Source organism: Rhamphochromis sp. 'chilingali' (genome assembly GCF_963969265.1).
Source record: "Rhamphochromis sp. 'chilingali' genome assembly, chromosome: 11".
NCBI lineage: Eukaryota > Metazoa > Chordata > Actinopteri > Cichliformes > Cichlidae > Rhamphochromis > Rhamphochromis sp. 'chilingali'.
Window position 1 is genome coordinate 16,234,171 of NC_137938.1, and position 22,834 is coordinate 16,257,004.

The 22,834-nt window shown below is 43.1% G+C and overlaps 1 protein-coding gene across 3 annotated transcripts in view; it reads right to left on the minus strand.

The window, feature by feature from the left end:
• The window catches only part of rspo2 (R-spondin 2), a 59,377-nt gene that overhangs the window by 1,757 nt on the left and 34,786 nt on the right, over nt 1–22,834 (minus strand). For all 3 annotated transcript variants that reach the window (XM_080896511.1, XM_080896510.1, XM_080896512.1), the window contains one exon: nt 22,493–22,681. In XM_080896511.1, the coding sequence (XP_080752637.1) occupies nt 22,493–22,681 (189 nt within the window). The remainder of the gene's footprint in view (nt 1–22,492; nt 22,682–22,834) is intronic.

Here is a 22,834-nt window from a genome sequence, read left to right on the forward strand (position 1 = left end):
TACGTATGTGAACTTTTGCCAAAGCCTGCATTATGTAAAAAGTGAGTCCTACGTTAGGAAACATAACAAATGAGGTCTTAGCTTGCTCCAGCCCTCAGAACTGAACCCCAATTTTAAACAAACGTCTGTACAGCCCAACACTTCACTGTCACTGCAATAGAGAGCAGCAATAAGTATGGGAAGTTGCATAACTCTTTTCCAAGTTGGAAAGGTCCCCCAGCCCAAGGTTAATCCATCCCAGGTTTCACTGGGATGGGCAAAGCATGCTGGGAACTGACTTCCTGCTCTCATGGAAGCGTGTGTGGTGAAGGATCTGCACCCAAGGCTCTCTGTGACAGAGAAAACTGGCTACTGAACCACAAGGCAACCAATCTGGCTGCCAAGGCCACAAATAAGATAACGAGGTGTGTGTGCAAGATGTATGTGTGCAGAGGGAGGAGAGGGGAGGCGGGTGAGTGTGAGGGAATTTAGGGGGAAAGAAAATCTAATGGGGGGAAAAGTGGAGTAAGGCTTGGATGATGAGAAAGATATCTGGATCCTGATCTAGAACACAAAGAAACAAGCCACGCTCTGGTTCGCTGACATGGGAAACACAGGAGGAAAGTGCTACAGAAAAACAAGTCTCATATGGTGGCCTTCACCGCTTCGACATCTTATTACAGCAGTTGTTTAAGCTTTTGTCTTGAAAGGAAGGTAACGGTGTGTAAAATGTGGCCCCATCTCTAATTGCCTTCTCATACTGTATGTGCTGGTGTTGCGTTGGCCCTTCAACGCACCCATACAAAAGACTGTTTTCCCGTTCTCAGGGCTGCTCTGTGAGGTAGATTTGAAAATATTCACTCATTTAAGCTGACACGCATGAGAAAGCAAGATATTGCTCTAGTAACAGGGTTTCCCAATGAATAATACAGATGCATGCAAACATCAAACCATCTCTGAGTTATTTCCTGCAATTAATCTAATCTTGTTATTTTCAGTCACTTTGCCAATCTGAAACATGGCAATAAAGTTTCTTGCACACAGCTCCTAGTTAACATCACCCTTTGAAAACAACTTTCACATCTCTTCCATCAAACTCTCATGCCCTTCAATTGAAAATATTGCCAGGGGACTTTGTACACTTGCTTAGCTGATTCTACTCTAGATTTTCTGCGTGACTTAATGTAGAATAATATTAAAGTAAGTCTGGAGCTCAAAGGCATTTGGCCTATAGGTTCATTTTCCTAATTGCTCTTTAAAGAGGTAATTTTCATTCAAAACAGTGTTGCTAGGTGCCTGATAAACATGGCTTTCAGTGCAATCAAGTCAGGATAAATTACATTTGACAGCAATAAAGTACACGGTGCTGCATTAAACTCTCGTGGGCCATTCCTTGGACGCAAGGCTGCATTTAAACTGAAAAAGCCTGCATTTACAGCAATTGCTTAAAACAAATAAATATGTGAGAGTTAAGTTAAAAGGCTCTTTTCCTGGCTAGTTCAGGACTGGGCAGGGGATCTGTAATCCAAAGAGTTTTACGCTCACAAAACACACACACTGAAACAAACTCAGCAGCTGCACAAGCAGGCTGACTTATAGAAAATCAAAACAAAAGTTCACAAATTAATAGTTACGCTAATTAATTACAACCTGAAATGCCTGATTAGTACCTCTTCTACATCATGCACTGCTACTATCACATATTTTATTGAGCAAACTTGAATTTTTTTATTGTTTTAAATGATTGTGAAGAGAATGAAAATTAAAATTTTTAGTGACAACAAAACTGAGCTACAATCAAAGGCAAAACAGAACCTGCAGTGTAATTCTACATGTAATGCCTAAAGCTAGTTTTCTTAGCATTATTTTTTCCGCTCGCTGTGCCCCTGACCACATTTTCACTTGCGCTTCTCTTGAGTGCTTATTGTTGCCTGGTTACAAAAAAACATCGCCTGCCCAGTTTTTCTTCTCCTCCTGCTTGATTTTGATTAGTTAGTGTGAACACTGGCATTGTTCTGAAAGTTTAAGTGTTGAGGCCAACTGAGTAAAGACAGTAAACACACACACAGACAGACAGACACTGATTGCATTTATTTCCCACAAAGAAACAGCTAACTAGCTAAACAATGGGAATGGTAGATACGGCGCTAAATAGGGCTAAAGCTAAGTTTGCTTATTACATTCCTGTTGCAAATTAGGAATTTGCCATCCTTAATATCATTATAAATTTTTACATGGTATAAAAAATGTCATATCACAATACCAATGATATTAGCAACACCATGCATTTACATTCCCAAGCTGGCACAACAGCACAAGCCCAGACATGTCTGACAGCGAGAGCCACATGTCAGTCTAGGGAGGAAAAGGGAGGTACTCCAATAAAGCTTTGCAAAATATGCAAGAAAACTGTTCTCGCTAAAGGAGGAAACAACAAATTGTTTTGCCACTTGAGGCACGCCATCAAGTACAACCACGCAGTAAAGGCAAGAGAGCTGGAGATATGCCACCCAGAAGTAAACAACTGGACCCCATATGACATGATGGAAATTACTGACTCGGTTACACGGTGGTAAAGGCAGGCTTTGAGCAAATGGTTAAAAAACCCGGCCCAGGTTACAGCATCCCAGATAGGAAATATTTTTTTAATTTCGATTTATTACGTGACATTGTGGCAGGTTCCTGAAGAGCTCCATTATTAGATCATTTCAGTCCCTGCTATTGTAAACTAAAGAGTTAAACAGTTGTGTTACAATTTTACTTAAAATTTACACAGAAAACACTATCTAGGCTACTTTACTGTGTCACTGGATATAATGCCGTGTCAGTATGGCTGCATTGCTAATGCTGGCACCTTGTTGCAATATGTTCAGACTTTGAATTAAATAGTCTATCATCAATGACAGTAGCTCGCAAAGGATGAAAAGAAAAGAAGGAAAAGAAGGATGGAAAATTCAATCCATTTTGTTTGCACTAATAAATGCTGCTACCTATAAGCTCCAATCACTGATATAATCACCAGTTGCACACTTCCAATATAACTTTGGATGAATTGACATTCACTGTGCGTTTATACACCACTGTGCACTGAATAATTAGTTATTATTAATCTGAATGCTTATTTAATAGAACTTATTCTTTATGGTTGGTAACCTTTGCATTCAAAGTCTCAAAACAGTGCCTCCATCGTTAGCACCCTCTTGCAACGTTGTTTCAAAAGCTTTTTTTCCTGTTCAGTCTTTTGGTGTGTGGCTGTGGCAAGTTGATGACAGCCATCAACAATGAGTACAAGCAAAATCATCATCCTCCATATGGAACACAGGAAGTAAAATAAACATGGGGGCCTTCACAGCAGAAACCAAATACACTGCCTTCTAGCCTGTTCCCTAGCTTTGGTACCCAAAAAACTTTACTTTAGCATTTGCATGAATCCTGACTCTGTCCACTGGCTCCTTGTTGTTTTTATTATTAATTGAAAGGCTCTCCTCTCACTTTCTTTGTTTTCAATATTTTACCTGTCTGTGTTCCCATGTTTTCATCCCAAATGTTTCTTTTGGGGGTTTTTTGGTTTTTATCTAGCAGATATTGACAAGTTCAGACTTTTCCAAGCCACTAGTGACTCCTTCCAATCATACTCCTTCACATCAACATTACCAGTACATTTCAAAGCTAAGCTCACGCCCCCAAGCTAACTGATAGTGCTTCATAAACACACCTCAACAGAAAATTAGGACCATATTTCATAATCCAGTCTCAACGCTGACAGCTAGAGGGCAACCACTCCCCACATAAGCCCCTTCCCCCCTGCATCTGGTGCGGTCCCAGTGTGATGTTTTATCATATCTACCCTATGAACTCCCATTTAGCCTTTCCTCAGGGTACAGTGCACACTGAGCTTTCATCATCTCATATTTACGACCGATGTAATCACTTAAGCTGATTACTAGGGTTCACAGAGGAAACAGTTTAATTTGCATCAATTGCTTTCAAAACCAAAACCAAATTCATAAATCTTACAGCATGTAAAGATAATTTTCTCTTGGAAGGCACAGTGGCCTTCAAATCATTCTCCGTCTTTGTTTTGCATTGAAACTGGCACAGCAAGGATCAAATCAAAAGAACACGACTTTTATAAGAAAATTATCTCCATTTAAAAAAAAATAAAAAATTCTCTTTCCATTCTGGCTGCATTTACTATCAGCAGAGCAAAACCGCAACTTCACCAATGTTTGGTTCTCCTCCATAGATACAGTCTTCTTTGCCAACTTGACGTTCGCATTCGGGTTTGAACTGAAAAGTGAATCAAACAAACAAACAAAGCTCTCAAGAGCAAATCAAAATGTTTTTGCATTTCGGAATCAGAAGCAGAGCCTGCGGTGGGATTGTTATTTACCGCTGTCAAAAGTGACCTTTGTGGAATTCTTTTGTGTATCAGTCAGCGTGCGAGCACATGTGCGAATGATGTGCGGCATATGCCCTGTACGCTTGCGAGTCCATGATCGTGAGCTTCTATATCACCTTTGTGAGCTTGAGAAATACTTTGTGTCATTTCCAATTTTTTCAGCTGCCAAACCAATGAGCAAAGAGATATTAAACCTCTCCACAAGCACCGTAGAGGACATTCCTCAATAACCTCTTAAAGCCATTGAGGATCTGCTACTTTTTCTTTTTCTTCCCTATCCTTGCTGTTTCCCCTCTCCATGTCCCCGACTTTCTATTTGAGGCTCTCAGTATGGTACAGCTCCAACTAAGAGTTAAGTGCTATTAGACGTATCATATTATTAGGATCACACTCCAGAATAATATCTTCTTGCGGAATGGCAATATGACTACTTGTCCAACTGATGCACTGAAAGATAATCAGTCAAATCCATATCCAAGGGGAAGGGGGCCAAAGCCAAAGCTCCCTTCATCTATGTCAAAGCCAATATCTTTGTTTTGGAAAGGGGAAGCAAATTGAAGAACATGTATAAGTTTACATGAGAGAAATCAGACTTTTGTTTACTTTTGTCACCATAAAGAGATTTTCCCGTTAAAGTAAAAAAAAAACCAAAAAACTACTTTTTCACTGTTTGCTCACGCGTTATTGTGAGGCTACTGCTATCTTACCCTATCGTCACAGAGGCCGCAACCTCCTAAAAAGAAGCAACACACCAACCAATGGGCAGGCCAAGTGATTTCATCCACTCACGGCTCCGGCAGCAGTGCAGGAATCAAAGGCCTAATCTTATCTCCTTTGCTTTGCGGTTTGAGAACAAAAATCGATGGCTGACCTCGAGAAGGCATTAAGACATACGGTAAATGGGATCCTACGCTGCTGAAAACTTGCCCCTGCTCTTCTGTTACCCCATCCTTTCACTCGACACAGACGGTCAATTAATAAGTTTCGAAAAACATGGAATAGGGACTGGGGGCAGAACAAAGAAGAAAAACAACAACAAAACAACAACAAAAACATTCAAACAGTTTTGAAGAAGATTCAATGGGACTCAAGGAAGGTAAAGCCGGAATTTTTGGCGGCTCGTCTTTTTCATAAACAGGCCAAAGCGGAGGCCATTATTTGTGAGGGAAGGAGAGAACTACTGGCGCCAGTGAGATTTGATTTCAGTGGAAGAAATTGGATTAGCAGCCATTAAGGGCCTCCTCACACATACATTTATAATGCTGTGAAGGGGAAAGGATCTGCAGCCAGCCAGTACTCACACACCGACAACTCCTCTGTCTGGGAAAAGGTTACGGACTGACACTGCCCTATATTGCCGCTGAACTCAGTTTGCAGTTGATTTATAGGTGGGACATAGCCATGTGACCTCAGCTGACCCGTGGTTCATTAAGGCGTGGGCCTGATAGGTAAGCCAAAACTTTTAATGGCGCTTTGTGCTGTTTGTGTCCGCCTGTGGGGGAAACGCTGCAGAAGGGTGATTTGACATTGGAAAACAAGGAGAGCGTGCTACAGGATGAAATTATGTATAAAAAGAGGCCACAGTTTGTAACAGATACAGATGCGAAAGGAGAAAAAGCTCCAGTATTTGAAGTACTGTGGCAGAGACACAGAAGTCAGATAGTAGGAAAAAATAAATCAGCCCCTTGACAGAGAGGACAATCATTTACAAGATGCTCATCTTGCCAGCCAACTGACAAAAGGCCCTCTGCACAGCGTCACTTAGCCCTAACAAGGTTATTCTGGATCACACTCTTTCATTCACTTTCGTTCCGTCCTCCTTCCCTTTCACCCCATGCTCTGCTTACTATCACCACGCTGCTGGCAGAGAATGATTTAAAACATACGCATTCCGATTTAAAAAGCTAATGTTGGGATTAGGTCGCTCATTATTTTCTCATCTATGACCACGGCAGAGGATAAGCGCAGAGATTTTAAAAAGCAGGTTAGCTCTCTGCTCTGCTCTTTGATGCCTTATTTCACTGACAGTAAGTTAAAGCGAAAACCGGACTCGGAGATTAGCGTCTCTAAGCAGAGAAGTCCTGGCAAAATATGCATGACTGACACGGTGATTAATGCGCCCGATGGTCAGCACAGACAGTTTTGTTTTTCCCCCTTGGGAGATGAACGATAACACCAGCAAGATGCAGCCGCAACCTGCACAGGTCGGCTACAGAAGCAATGAAGTTCTCCTCCATCAGTCTACTCAGGGTTCAAAGTCATGCTCAACTTTGCCCAATACACTAACTGTTCCCCCGGGTTACGACTGCTGCTGGCTCGAGCACTCACAAACAAGTTATTAACAAGAGACCTTGACAGATGCTTAAATTAGACTATCTTCCAAAGAAACTCCAAAGTCAAATCTTGCCTTCCAGAGATCTTTCTTCACATTTACTCACTTAAAACATTCCAAAATGTTGGAAAGTCAGGAATTAGTTCTTCCTGCTGTACAAGAAAGCACACAGTGGATCGATTCCTTAGGCCAGATTTGAAAGTTGGAAAATTGGAGCACGTATCATTTCCCACGTTTCTGAGATACAGTTTACTGGCACAACATAACATGATAATCCTAGAGCTAAGGTAACTACTCAGGACAGAGAAATAACATGCCAATGAATATAATAGGAGCCAGCGTACAGTATATGCCCATATGAAATTTATCTTAAAAGATGTTTAGCTAATCATAGTAAAGTATGACTTTTCTAACTATTGTTTACGATGGAGGCTAATTACATTAGTTTACCAATTCATAAACAAATTGAATTAGATTTTTTACATTATGTGGCCCATTTACAAACAACTGCAAAGCCTTCAAAACTACACATCTTTATTCATTTGTAGAAAGAGAGGATGGGTGAAGTAGCCTGTTTAAAGCTGAAGGTGTTTTTATTACAGAAAATCAGCAGCTACTGTATCTCAGAGGCATGAGCCACCACCACCATTACTGTCTATTATGTCAAAATGTAATGTGTGTATATTTGTGTTCATCGTGTATTCATCATGCTGAGTGTGTAGCAGGGATTTATTAAATACAAGAGGATTATTTTGAAATGCATCAATTTGATCGATGTTTTGTTTGCTCTGTTAACTAGTCAGCTAAAGATGCCAAATACCACAACAGGAGCTGTTGACTGATGTATCCATGGTTTTATACAAAGGTTTCCCAATGTTGCACGACCGAGCACACCAAAAAAAAAACAAAAAAAAAAACGGTGGAACAAATGTATAATCTACAACCTTGAGAAGAATGCTATTTTCTCATCTGGCTACTGGGCTTAAGAACAGACATGATTTTGGCAGGTTGTGTTGACCGATAGAACATCAGTTCAAAAGAGGTTAAAGTGAACCACTAAAAGAGCAGGATGTTCTTTCACTTTAATACTGTATCACAAACACTCTTGATTGAAGAAAAGAGCCCCACGCAGGAGCAAGATGGTTCCTTACCAGTCCCTTTAAGAGCTAATTGTCTAAAGCTGATATTGAAAACTACACCTCGGTTCTTTGCCTCAGTTAGCATCCCGTCACTGGACAACAGGTCATATACACCGCACAAACACTTAACCTCAAACTATAAATGCTTCCTCTAAACTGCACTGAGCAGATGCCTCGTCAGTAGACAACCGAACACAGTGATACAGGGATAGATTTCCTCATCCTCAGTGGTAAAGCGGTTCAGTCATTATTTCTAATCGTTTGGTGAGCGTACCAGACACAGAAAAGGAAAAATTAGGTCTCAGGGGTTAAATTACATGACGTAATCTGGTTTCTGGTCTGTGACATCCTGCAAACTGTTACGGTTTTCCCACTTCCACTTGGGGTTGCCAAAATGTAACAACTTGGGAGCAGGGATCGTACGCACGCTGTCGCCCCCTGCAGCAATGAGAGGCTGTCTGAACATAGGCATGCCGCTAATGCGAATCAGCCTCCTCTCAACTCGGAAGACGTGCCTGCTAGAGAGGTACGATACTCACTCTTCATTTTTCTGTTTGAATTAGGGCTGTATAACTGATCATCATTGATTTTTTTTTTTCTTTTTCTTTCTGGTAAATGGAGCCTTGCTGTATTGCAGTAGCTTTACACGGCTCATGGTGTCATGAGGGTAACGTCAGCAGCCAGTCTGTGAACAGGCATTAAGACCAGCCTGCTGAGTCTGATGCCCCTGGAAACCGCAGGGCCCAGAGAGAAATGAGCAGCTCCCTCTGCGGTCTGCTATCTACCGACTGACTCATCGACACATCTGGGCCTAAGTATACGGGGGCTGCGCTGGCCCGTGGGCTCTTGGGTAAATGATGGATAATTAGCTCTAGTTGACTTTAATGAATGGCTTAATGTTGTGTTTCATTTCTGATGACAAAAATATAAAGCACAGCAGTTATCAAAGGGAGGCCCCTGCACCAATGTTCCTGAAGGCTTTGCCACTGGCGTGGTCTATTTGCTTTTGAATTTGTTGTGCGCATGGGGGAGTGAGCTAAAGCGAGCTACAGTGTTCAGCAGTGTAAAATATAAACATGGATCCAAAGATCGGGGAACTTGCTGGGATCTACAGTACAGTAGCAAATTCATTATTCTAGACAGTAAGCTATTACAGATGTCAACTCTGTTTGTCTTTACTCAAAGATAGGAAGAGCTACAGCACTCCAGTTTAATTTCCATGCCTTCTATATTAAGATGAGATCTCTATAGAGTCTTTGATCCGTCTTATAATTTCCACATGCGGTGATATAAAGCAGGAAATGTGCTGCAGAGTTATCATAGTCATCCATCTTAGTTTCCGATAAGTGCTTTGCATCGAACTGATGAAATTAAGCTTTTTCAGCAAACACATGATCGAGCATGGATTCATTTATTCTACTGGACACTCGATAACAAGATTCTCAGAAGCTTGTGTAATATAACTGCCGTTTACATTTCTGTGTCTTTACAGTGATGTACTGCTGCTTGCTGCTGTAGCTCTTGATCTTATTTGACGGTTCGGTTTCATGCACTTGTACACCATCCACCTTGTCCTTGATACAGTTAATCAGACTTGCGATCCACAGGCAAAAGCAATAAAAAAACCACTCACTCCAAAGAACCTCAGCAATCTTCCTCTCTGTGCATAAACAGGCATGTCAGCAGAATTAAATGGGCACCTCTAAACGGATCTGGGCAAGAAAAGGAGATCAAACTATGGAGGTGATATAAGTATTTGGAGCATTTATTATTTGTCTGAGGAGGGGAATCTGCATCTCCAGGATTTGTTGAGAGTCTGGGGCTCATGTAACGCAGGGGGTCAACCCCCAATGAAGCATTCTGGCTGGGGGATTTACCTGGATCAGCCACCTCCTGTGAGCCTGGAAGGCCTGAGCAAGAATCTCTCTGCGTAACAGTTCCCCAGCCTCCTTTATAGACAGGAATAAAATGGGTGTTAGCATACGCACGAGGGGGCACACAATAAGGTGTATTAAGAGTGGAGAGGGCTTTCTGTATCCCTGTTTGCCAAGTAGCATTCATCCCAAGTGTTTCTAGGCTTAAACATGAAATCGATAGCATAACCAGCTAACTAGCGTACGCTAAACAGCATTGCTTCCATCATAAAAATAAACAGTAATTTAAGGAATGTCTGATCTTGTATTTGTGCTTACTGTGCTTACAGTATTTATTGACTCTTTTCTTTATTTCTAAGTGTATCGTCTGCTATTGAATTTGGCTTACAATCACCTTTTTAACAAGCCAGCTAATCATCTATGGTCAACTGTGTCATTGAGTGTTTTCCAATGTGTTTGAGTGCACATGCTCCTCTAATCAATACATCCTCCTGTCTCTCTAGGTCTGTAAGGGAATGGGGAAGGATATAGAAAGAAATTGTTCAGCAAGACTCCCTTTTTACATCTCAATTCTGCACAAGCCTTTTCATCCCCCACCCCTTCTCTCTACTGGGAAACTTCAGGAGGAAATCCCTCACATGTTTGGACATGGAGCACAACTGTCCCAAAAGAGGACCAGACCCTAACAAGCGGGGAGCCAAACTAAGTCAGATGGGCTTAGGCACAAAAACATAGACAGGGGCCATCAGGATCATGGTGCAATCCCTGTGCAATGGCCAGTGATGAGAGAATCAAGGCTGGCAGCCACTTTTTTGTTTTCCTTGATTGTTCACCTAACTCTCAAAGGGTGCTGTTGTTCAATCTCCTCCAGTGATCCCACAGACGGCACATATTTTTTGATAAAAATAGTTCATTAGTTCACAAAGGAAGGAAGGGGGGAGATGCGTTTGATGTTCGCTGAGCTCCTGTTGCACAGGGAGAGAGGTAAAGCCAATTCAGGAAGGGCTTGATCCTCTCTAAGGCCTGTGCTGCATCAAACACTTGTCAAACACCAGACAGACAGACAGCTGAGTGGCTCTGACAGATCCGATCACAGACACGAGCAATAAGAGTCACTGCCGGCTCAGCTCCTCTATCCAGGCACCACTCACTCCCTTGTCAATAATCCCCCTTAAATTCACAAGAACACAAACAGAGGGCTTTTAGGCATATGGCAGACATTTTCTTGTTGTTTTTAGCTGTGCGTGATTACAGTGCAATTTCAACGGTCGTTTCATGGTCTCACCTCACCAGGGAGAGAGAGTTGTGTACTCCAGCATCTGTCATAGATGCAGCAGGGGCAAGAGAAAGGAATTGAATCAAAGAAAGACTTAAGCGCTCTCTAATCTGAAAGAACTGTCTCAAGGCCTGCTGGGATCATGGTCCTGAACCTTGCCACCCAGTGAGAAGGAGCATTTACATTTGAGGGGATTTGATATGGTACCTGGAATAGGTTGACTTTCGTTGAATGGCCCATTCAGTCATTTCTTGACATTTTCTTTGGAGCGCTATCATATTCTGTGCACTAAACGGACCATTTTTAACATGACAGAATATTCAAACTCTGAGAAAATGCCCTTTGCGCCACTAAAGCCAGTGTGCTAACACAGTCTAAAAGAGGTCTGGATAAGCACCATTTGCTCTTCTGTAACTTCTCCAAGTTTCAAGAAATTCAGCCAGATCATTTCTGTTGTGTAATTTCAGTGACAGACAAGCAGACTAAGAGGACTGAAAATGTATTATGTGCAATCAAAAATGTAAATTTGCCCGTTATTCTCACCAGGATTGTCTCTGTGAGCTTTCCAGCTCTTCTATTGCACTTGGATTGCTGACTGATAGTCCCATTCTGACCATCTGCATGTATGCATTAGCAAATTCACCATCCTTAGACCTCAAACTTGAGCTGAGAACAAACCTCAAATAACGTGTCAAATTGGTCCAACTTTCATGTCAAGGATCATCACCGATGATGAGATCTGGGTCACTGGCTATGACCCAGAGACCACACAGCAGTTTTCAGTGGAATAATCTGAAATGTCCAAGCCCGGAGGCGGTGAATCAGATCAGGAGTACAACCAGAAAACACGTTCATCTTTATTTTCGATTTTGGACTCTGGGGTCAAACTGTCAACACGGAGTGCTAGTTTAATGTCCTAAGTCATCTGAGGGGAAGAAATTTGGCGCATGCCATCGTCTGACCAACGGCATAGCACTGATTAGGAAGACGTTTTTCAGTCACACAGACATAATTGTCATTCAACACCCACCCTGCTTGCCCTTAAAATGAAATCCAAGCAGTAGGATTGCTGTTTTGACACACTGGAGAAGACCTTAAATAACCTTAAAGTGTAATTTATGGTCCTGCAAATGCGTCCGTCTGCGTCCGTTTCCTTTTGGGCAGCAAGCGGAGAGGGGATTTTCACCCACCGCAGACGTGCTCGCGTGCAGTACTCCAAAATCACAACTGCACGTCGCTGGACGCGGATGTCGTACGCATGTGCCAAATGCTGATTAGTTGAAAAGTGGGCCGAAACATGGAAGGGAGCCACAGAGGAGTTCCGTGCAAATAGGAAAACCACGGAAAAAACTTCAAAGATCAAAAAAATAAAGCACGAAAAGTACGTTGTGTATTCATTTTCAGTTCAGCTTTCATCTGTTGCAATGTCGGTCTTCTCCGTGGATGGCTCACAGACCAATGACAGCAGACCGGATATACTACATACTCTAACTCAAGAACAAAAACTTCCAGTAGACTGTGAACCATGAATTCTACTTAATGATCATAGCAGCATTTAGATCCAAATTGTGCGTGTTACTTTATAAGTGCAATGTTCGGTGCCCTTGCATGGTCAAACTAACTGTAACTGTAACAATAAAAAATAAAAAAAACCTCTGCAACAGCAAAAACACAACAGAAGTAGAAAAAAACCCAAACTCTCACAAAACACAATGGAAGTGTTTCTGGGGACACAATAATGTGACGGACCAGCTGCCGAAGTATCAGATAAATGTTTGCTATTAGCCGTTTACTCACTTTTGGAGCTGTTCCGTCACAGTATTGTTTCTTCCAAAAAACTTTTATTTTGTGATTTATTTATTTTTTGCTTTTGCATTATTTTTTCTATGTTTGTGTTTTATTCAACTTCTGTTGTGTTTTGTGAGCTTTTGTAGAATTTCTCTCTTTGCTGGTGTTTTCTTAAGTTGCAGTGAATTTGACCCCTCAGGAACACCGTCAAAAAGTAGTTACAGAAGGATTATTGCACTTTGTTTACATCAAAGTGCTGAAACCCTAAATCAAGAGGAACGTGTCATCCACCCAAAGAAATACAAAGATGCTGCATTATATTATTCTTGTCCTCTAATATATTGCTTACAAAATAACAAACCATGGTAACATTGCATGAATTGCTATTTGCCTTTGAAAATTCATGGTCTGGTGCACTTATGCCACCTGCAATTGTCTAACAATAAAGAAATACTGGTGAGTCCAGGCTGTAAAACTATTGGACATAGTGAAGAAGTAAGCTTTAACAGAATCAGATGCTTGACCTATTTCTTTTTCAAAACTAGACTCATCAAGTAGTCAAAAACCTGAACCAAAATGCATGGCAACAAGGCTCAGTGTCTGCTGGGATGGAAAAAAAATAGGCAAAAGCTTGATAACATGCTAGCATTTCAACTTTAATAAGACACTACTTAGTCAGTATTAGCTTATATTAGCTTACAGCTAGATCTGTCCTGGACAAGTGGCTAAAAATCAATCAAGTTAAATACCCTACCTGCCACTCGCTCCAAACTAAAAGCATGTAAGAAGCTAATAACTTCAGATTGGCTCGTGGAAGCTACTTTGTGCTTGTGTTTTTTGTTCTTAGTCTGAGCATGTCAGGGTCACTAACATCCTGCATTCACTCATTTAAGCTGACATTGTTAACCTGTGACATTACCCTGGCATTTTGCTTTTAGTTGTGTGCTGATGAGAGTGCAGTGTTCTTCAATGCTGGTACGCTGGGCTTGGCCTCTACTTACCACCGTAATGGCTGTGCTTTTAGTCTGCACCCCCTGTATTTGTCACTTAGTTCACACAGACACATAGAAAAACACCCCAGACATACACGCAGCCAACGGCCAGCAGGTCTATACTTGTTCTTTGTTGTGTCTACATGTCTCTGCGCTGGGTCCACGTTCATGGACATGAGTGGGTCAGAAGCCACAGCCTCTCTCTCTGAATCACTAGCTGTAATTAAACGCTGTGATGGCTCTATACAGACACTCGGCAGCAATGGAGAAATAAAGTGAAGGCGATGGAAAGAGGAGGAGAGGAGTTGAGTGGTGTGGAGTGGAGCTGAGTGGAGAGGGGTTCTTGGAGGCTGAGCCAGTGCAACTGTGGACCAGATGTTTTCAGGCTGTCCCGTTCGGCTCCTCGCCTGCCTTCTATTCTCCTCAAGCCAGACCGCTTAGAGAGTGAGGACCACAGAGTGCCGCTTCAAAACAATGTGCGCCACGCGAACACGTCCTCCTCCGTGGCATGCACTTTATTCCCGCACTGTGATATGTGATACACGAGCACTAGCGTGTCATTCGAGTGCGAGACAGGAAAAGAGAATGGAAAGAGGGACGAGGGAAAGAGTAGATAATGCGGTGACTTGTTCTGCCTGTGAGGTCTGTTTTACTGTTTATCGGTGTCTATTACACGTTTCTCACACTCGGGCGGTGTAAACGGGTGTGCGCACGTGTGCATACGCATCCTCATCTGTCTGGCGTGTTGTGGATGTGGAGATGAAAGCGTTCGTGGGCCCCACAGGAGAGCTGGCAGCAGCGGCAGACTGGAGGTCTGGCAGACAGAGAGGCGTTGCAGGGATGGGGCGCGATCAGACAGATCACTGTTTGACCAGTTCGGGTTATTTAAATATGAGGTGACAAACCCCAACACGGGCCTGCTTCAAGCTATGGGTGCTTCATATTTTCAGACTGGAGAAGAAATGATGGCTTTACATTTTGCCTTGTTTCAGCTTTAAGAAATTACAATAAATAACAGAGTTGACTCTTATACTCCTATAATTTCATGCTGGAAAAGCCTCTAAAACCATAGTAACCTCCAAATACATAGCAATGAACTTCAATAAACATTTTTTTTAGAGGGCAAACAGGTTCCATATAGTCACATATTTTACAAAAGGCCAAGGAGTGCTACATATATGATCCATCACAACTTCAAAGATCAAATCAGAAGCTGTTTCCATCTATCCTTGTAAAGACTGTCTTGTCTGCAGTTAAAAAAATAATAATAATAAAAAAAAAAAAATCACAGGGTGTAACGGCACCAATCAAGGGGTCGTTGGTCGTTTTATGGTCATGACCGTTTCATGGGTAATATCAGCCCATACACTGCACAACGGGGGGGGGGGGGGGGGGGGGGGGGGGCATGAGAACATGAAAACATTCCACTACTGTAGAACATTTCCCCTCCTCCCCCTCTTCTACCACCTCCTTCTCTCCCCCCACCAGTTTGCTGCCACTTTGTTTGTTTGTGTACGTCTGTTTTTGATGGGGTTGTTGATGTCGGCCCATATGCCTCATTTCCTCAGCCAGAAGACGACAACGGAAGCCGCGCAACCGACGCAGCGTCCCCTCGTCCCCGACAGAGTTCCTCTCTGAAAACAGTGTGATTGCAGTGAAATGCTGTCTGCAGTCACGGGTGAGCGCAAGCATCAACTTTTGGCTGTCGCCATCAGCTAGCTCGCATCAATGGGAATAAGGACAGCAGTAATGCACATTTCAATAAGCCCAGTCAAACAAATAAGAGGACGTCTGTATCTAATGTGCGTACACGAGTCTACAAAAGGCAGTTCAGCAAAACCACAACTTAACTGGGCCAAAGAGTGTGAAAAAAAACAACAAAAAACCCTCACACCCCTCCTCTTTCTTCCTGCTTGGAAAAGACCAGATGACAATAATGTGGAGCACGGAGCCCCAGTGAGTGCCACTGACCCCTCCTCTTCCAACGCCCTCCCCTCCCTCCATCCCCCCGGTCTTTGAAAGGCCTCCACATGTTTATGGTTCATGCCTGTGGTATGACGATGGATTCTCCATATAAAAGCCAGCAGGATCATGGGTGTTTCAAATATTGCTCTCTGAAGACAGTTGCAGACAAAATGACAGCAGCCATATTTATTTTGGTCAGAGAGCAGGGACACTTAGTGGGAAGTTAATCAGAGACACCCCTGTTTCCCCGCAGGGTTCCAGCATCACCCCCACATGCCCTATAAGGAATGTACCCAGGGAAGAGAAGTCTCTAAGAAGACTACCGGTAATGACTTTCTCCTGCAGTGGAAGATTTAACACCACCACGAGAGGCCAGAAAAACAAACCCAAAGGTTCGGTTTGAGACCATCGGCATAAAGCACGTGTTGATGGTCTGTCCAGACAAGAGCCTAGACAATCAATTTTAGGGAGATATGAAACACAAGCGGAGAGATGGGGAGAAAATCATGGCACAAATGCGCACACGTGATAGATGAAGTGTTAATTTGTGCGTGTGACCGTGGTGGTGACCGTAACTGCCATTGGCACTGAGATGCCGGAGACCTGGCCAAGGCAGTGACAGGTTGATGTGTCTGTCCTCTTCACCCACGCTCTTATTCACTCCAGCACAGCGCAAAACTTCCAAAACACGCTCACCTCAGTTTTACAGAGCCACAGCAATGTGTGCAACACATGGAATTTGTCATGTTTAAATTAATTCGCTTTTTTTTTTTTTCTCGTCTTTCGTCTGCCCCAGATTTGGTAAGAATTTAATTAAATCAATGATTGATGAGTGTTTGTGCAGTGGGTGGTGGTGGCAGGTGGGCGTCATCACAGTCAGACACCAACTCAAGCCCATGTGACCGCAGCCAAACCATCAATGCTTTCCAAAGGAGGCAGAGTGCTCCTGAGGCCCCCTCACCAGCTACTGTGTCAGCCCCTATGGAGCAGCCTTATTAAATGTAGATTAAGCCGTGGCTCCATCAGTCACAACAGGCTGCACTGAGAGGCACAAATAATCACTATGACAGGGTGGCTGCCAATTAGGGCTCTCCTTCTGTCCTGGGAAAGCGCTCCTCACTCCACTCCCGCTGGCGGGAAGAACTGATCCAGATTGTCCGTGATGTTACCCGGGCCAGAGATCGCCATTAATCACCACCTGCCATTGTAGTGCGGTAGAAATCAGAGCGAAACTTGTCATCTGTGCACCAGCTCCACTGACTTCCTGTAGCGCACACCCGGCGAACATTAATTGGAATAATGAGATAAGTACACAAAGGGAGAGGAGTGCAAACCTTTACTGTCGAGAGCTTTGGGTAGAGTTTAGAGCGGTGTCTCGAGCAGAGCTCTGTCGTTGTTTGGCTTGGACCCACTGCGCTGTGAGCTTTTCTGCTGAGCCGAGAAGACCACGCTCCATCAATTAGGCTCAAGTTGAAAGTGTGCATCTGTTTTAGAAGCAAAAAAAAAAAAACAGGAAAAAAAAAACTGGCCTCATAGTCGAAGGCTACATCCGACAAAAACACACACAGAAATGTGTTTGGATGTCGGGTTTCCAAGCCAAACACAGGCCAGACTCAGATGTGATCATGCTGAGTGCGTAACTCAAATACTCAGAAGTGAGTGGCATCTTTCGCCAGAGCTTAAACCCCTTGGCTCGGTGAGTATAAACACCAAAATTGTGTCTCACACGCTCATAGGCATACATATAAACTGCTCGCTTAAATGCGAGCGCTGGCAGAATCCAGAATTGTTTGGGGTCGCGAGCGGTGTTTGCCACAGACAAAGCAGGCTGAGCTGAGCTTCCTCCAGATTGGATTTAAGGCAATCACCATCCCTCTGTGCATCATTTTACAGGAGCAGAGACTTTCGAGCAGATGGTTCGCAGACGGTGAGGTGAGGACTAGGGGGGTCCGCAGTACTGTGGATTCACCGCAGAACCAGACTGGGTTCAGACAGAACCTGGCATAAAATCCCACCAGTCAACCAAATCTTCCTGGAGTCTGGTCTATCCAGGGCGGATCTGCGTTCCTTTTAGTCTCGTACATCAGACTGTTGGTAGTGTGCCACTGCTCTGTCACGTCCAATGGCTTAAATGGAGACAAAGGACCTCAAAGGCCTAGAGATGTCACACTGCAGAGGAGTGATGAGGTGATACACTGATTCTAAGTGGGTTTATCCTCTTCTACACCCCTGCCTCAGAATGTATTAAAAAAAAAAAACCCCTCAAGGTTCAAATTGATGGCATTGGGAATGGACTGAGCAGCAGGAGCAGAAGAAGTAGTAATCACAGTTACAGTATAAACATAAACTGCACAGTTAAGTTATGACAGGCAGTATTAGTGGTGGCTGGATCCAAGCACTTAAATGACTGATGGGATGGAGGGCTTGGCCTCAGCTGAGCCCTACAGCAGAAAGGGTTTCTCTGGTTACACATACGAGAGATCAATACTCTCACTAAGGCCTGCAGCTCTCCCAAGTGCAGGTACATAATCCAATGGCCAAAGATAATCATTATATGCTCCTTCTCTCTTAGTCTTCCTCTCTCTGCCTCTTTCTGTTTCTCTCTTTTTCTTTCCATGAGGTCAGCGATGTGCCTGCGAGTCTTCACGGGCTCAGAGTAGCAGTCGTAGAAGCGTAACTGTACACTGAAGCACATTGTTCTAAAAAGCCAGATCCTAAATGTCTTTTGGTTATCACTTCCAAATATTTGCAAAGCTGTAAATTTTTACTATTTCATAATTTCATATTGTAAATTTTTTGTGCTTGTTCGCTTAACTTTGGCCTTGGCCGCAAATATCTACCTTTACCTAGAAACCTAATAAACACCTATGGAAATACAGCTCTGAGAGCTGATTTGCAGAAACGGTTGGACATGAGCCCGAATTACAATGGGCCATTTGTGTTGGATTTTACTCCCTCTTAAATGCCAAATCGGGGATAAGAGTTTTGAAGGCTTTATGTTGTTTACACAACATTTAATGTCACTGCCATCGCCGAAGCGGCCATTGTTCAAAGATTACAGTAACATGACTGGGGAAAGAGAGAAAGCTGAGGCAACTCCAAAGATGGTTTGATAGGCAGAAGGAAAATGAACTTCAAATGGGCATCAAACTCATCGCACACATCTGCTTGTAAACCAGTGAATCTGATGACAGGGGGCTGCTGGGAAATCTCTGTAGGGAATTCCTTAAAGACATCACCTATCCTCTATTCCCATCAACACACAAGTCAGGGAATGGGAGGAAGCCAGTGCTGATAGTGTCAGAGCTGCTATTAATAATGTCTCTTTATTGTTTCTAGCCTGGTCAGAGCAATGCTCCAGGGATCCAGGGGCTATAAGAGCATTTTACCATCTCAAAGGTACAATGCGTTGCCATGGTGGTCCAAATGTAGGTTATTTTTGCAACTTTTTTCCGTCATTCCCACCTGGAAATGACAGGATTTCACTGTTATTTCTTGTAAGTTTGGAGAACTACGTGAACGACAACCAAAATGTTCCTGGCTAAACAACGTGGCTCCGGATGCTGAAAATATACACTAATTATCTGTCTACTCATTCTATGTGTTGTCATGTATGCAGTACAGTTGTAATGCTGCAATAGCGTTTTCTTTAACAGAACCCTTCACCGCATGTTTTGTCTGTCCGTGCGCCACAAACCTGCGTAATCAGGATCCTGCTTTCCTAGCAAACACTGGCCCAAATGGATCCCAGCAGTGCGAGTGATATACGGTGTTTACACTGATCGGCAACACCCACTGAAGACATCAGACGGTGCGTCATGTTCAATGTGAAAACTCACCTCTTCACTTTATCTGGGCTTTACTTTTTCCTCTTGTGCACATTTTACAGGGGGATTAAATCTCTGCAGACACAGAAAGGGAACGAAGATCGCTCGTGTAGCGTCTGTTTGTGCCCTGCCTGAGCTGGGAGACAGGGATCTGTCTGTGACGTCCAGTGTAATTTAAATACGTGGCTGTGTTGAAATGCATCCATAAATAGCATATAGATACATGCTTCCTATTATTTTCTGTCTCCATTTAATCCATAGCATCTTTACAATGTGCAGTTATACAATCCTGTGCTGATGTCTATGTGCTTTACGTATAAATAAAACATTGATTACTGCATTGCAAGGTTTATCATGTGCATGTTTCTGACTAAACTGTCAGAGACAGACTCCATGACGGTCCGACATCCTTTAGTGGGACCTGTGACCAATTCTGGTATTCTTTGGTGAATGCCAATTGAGCTACATGGTGCTAAACTGACAGCACAGGTCCCACTGAAGGACATCACGCCCCCCTGTACATGAGTAGCCCAGGACACACTGGAAGTCATTTTGTTGGGCTCTGGCAGCCCTCCACTTGAGAACAAGAGAACAGATACTGGTCCTGTTTTTGGTCGATGCCCTGTGCAGCTTTCTTTCTGCATCCTCCAAAATTTAGAGACTGCTGAAAGACAGCAAATCTTCTTGCAGCAGCACATATACAATGTGTTGTCCTGAAGGAGCTGGACTACCTGTGCTAACTGAATGTACTGGAGGTATTGTCTCACGCCACCAGTAGTGATAAGGATGCCAACAAAAAGAAGAACTTAAGAAAATTAGTCTGAAGAATGGAGAGAACAATGGACTGTTGTCACCATCTGTATTCAAGCAAGGTGAAATGATTTCAAAATTCTTTATGCTTCTTTACTGTACAGATTTATATCAATGATCATTAACAGACTTTTTGTTACACTTTGATGATCGAGTATCATTTTCTGAGCAATGTATTTTCTCAGATAATTGCATTAAAATCAGGCCAAGAAGAACAGGCACCATAAACTCTCTAAAGGTCCAAGTTCAGTGATTGAATCAATTTCAAGCATCCTCTGCCAGCACTGGTGAATGTGGCCGTGCCCTTAACTTTAAGCACTGATGCAGTTTAAAAGCGTTAGCTGAAACAGTCCGAAGATGTTTGGCAGTAAAAATTCTCTTTTTACGCCTGTAATGTTAGCTATTTTAACATGGGAAGCTATGTGGACTGAGCTGTATTTGGAGCCCCCCTCAAGTGGACACTTAAAAAACTGCAGTTTCCGCCTTCTTTTTCAGTCCCGGATGTCGCTGCTTGGATTTCACTCACGGACGTGATTATTTGCCGGCGTCTGTCGGCTGAGCTCCCAGGCAACAGTTCTAGATGTGTGCACTGCTTCTCCTCCCATTTACTTCAGCAGCTTCCATTTTCACATTGTATTTATTTGAATTGTAGAGTGTTGCATTTCACCGGCCTTTGCCAAGAAGGGATTTTTCACAAGCAGTGAGGAATTAACAACACATGCCTAAGTCTGAAATTTGCCTTTATTTAACGGGCCACCGCAGCACTTCACAAGCCCAGAGAGCCCCAAGATGCACACACAGTGACACTTTAACACACGTTTTGTAACCACTAGAGATGTAACTCAAGTCACTGGAAAGGGAACTGTACTGAGAGGTTTACAAAGACTGGATCATCAGTAGCGTTAACTAAGATGGACATGGGCAAGTCTGGTGTCGAGTTTTTAAAGAATCCAAAGGGGGGGAAAAAGCTTCTGCTACGCACTCTGTTCATAATTAACAACTCTCCATCACTGACTTCATGCTTGAGATAACTGACGACAGTAACCATGTACAAAAATGCCACATTTTAATTAAAGGAGGTCATAAAATTTCTTGGAAAAGGTCAAGCAGGCATGGCAAAGTCATGAAGAGGTGCGTGGGGGTTGGGAAGAATTTCCCTGACAAACAGCAGAGCGCTTTAGGAACTAAATGTGCCATGGAATCACAGTTTCCAACCCAGACAGCAGCAACCGCCTCGGTACTGCTGAAATATGAGAAACTATCAGGGTTTATTTCGAGTTTATTTACTCTTTCACCACTTCGCTAAATGACCCTCCCATTCAACGGTCTAGGCCAAAAATGGAGAAAAATCCTCAAGGTTAGAATATTTTCCTCTTTCTGTTAAACACTGTTTTGACAGGCTGAATGATATCTGCCACTGTAATTGCTTCCTTATTTGGTGAATTAAATATTTACACTTGGCCTATTCTAATCCAAAGTTTATGAGAGACGTAAAAGCACATTAAGGGAAAAGACATTTATTTTAAAAGCACTACTAACTGAGGCCGTCACCCCAAATGGTGTGTTTGGACCATCTAAGAGAAAATGGTTTACTTTTTGAAAAAAAAATATTTCCTTTAGCTCTATTTGCACACTGAGAATTTCCAGATTTGACTTCTCATTTAATGGCCTGACATGCATGCAGCACGCACCGCAAATATCTCTCAAGTTGACGGGAGGAAACAGAGACGGCCATTGAGGAAACCTGCAGTTTGTACTTTGAAGAGTTCCACTGAGGAGATGGAAGAGAGGGGCGAGGAAATATACCCAAGAAAAAGAGCAGGCTATCTTATGGCCGCCATGGAAAAACTGTGATATTTCACGCAAGGAAATGTGACGGCACACCTCAAAAAAAAACAGATTCTGAAAACACAGGTACAGGAGTTACATGAGACAGGTGGAACTCTGACAGGATGGGAAGAATTCTCCTTTGGGATAAGTGCACTGTTTTCTTTAATATTGGCCCGAGTAGAGCAAACCTTAAAGTGAGTGTGGATAAAATCGGGACTGACTGACAGAAAGCCTTTCTCATACACAAAAAGCAACACATGGCTGTGTAACTTCCTCACCGTTCCTGCAGTGCCGCTTGGCCATTTTGCACATCCTGGACTCGGCGATGGTGGGACAGGGTATTGTGTCCTTGGGTGGTTTCTTTACAATGTGCCGCGTTCGGGTCTCCAGACCCCACTTAAAGCCACAGGTTTTGTTTCTCCTGGTGCAGGCTCCCCATTCGCTCCACTGACCCACCTCGCAGCCCTCTGCAGAGAAAGACAGAAAAAAGTGATGTGCCGTGAAACCACAGCGCTATTAGGGGTCAACACAGATACCCCGGGGTCAAGATTAATGCAAGCTGAAGGAGCTTTTACTTGGATGCCATAACTTCTTTGTGTGTGGTCCCATTGTTTTTTCTT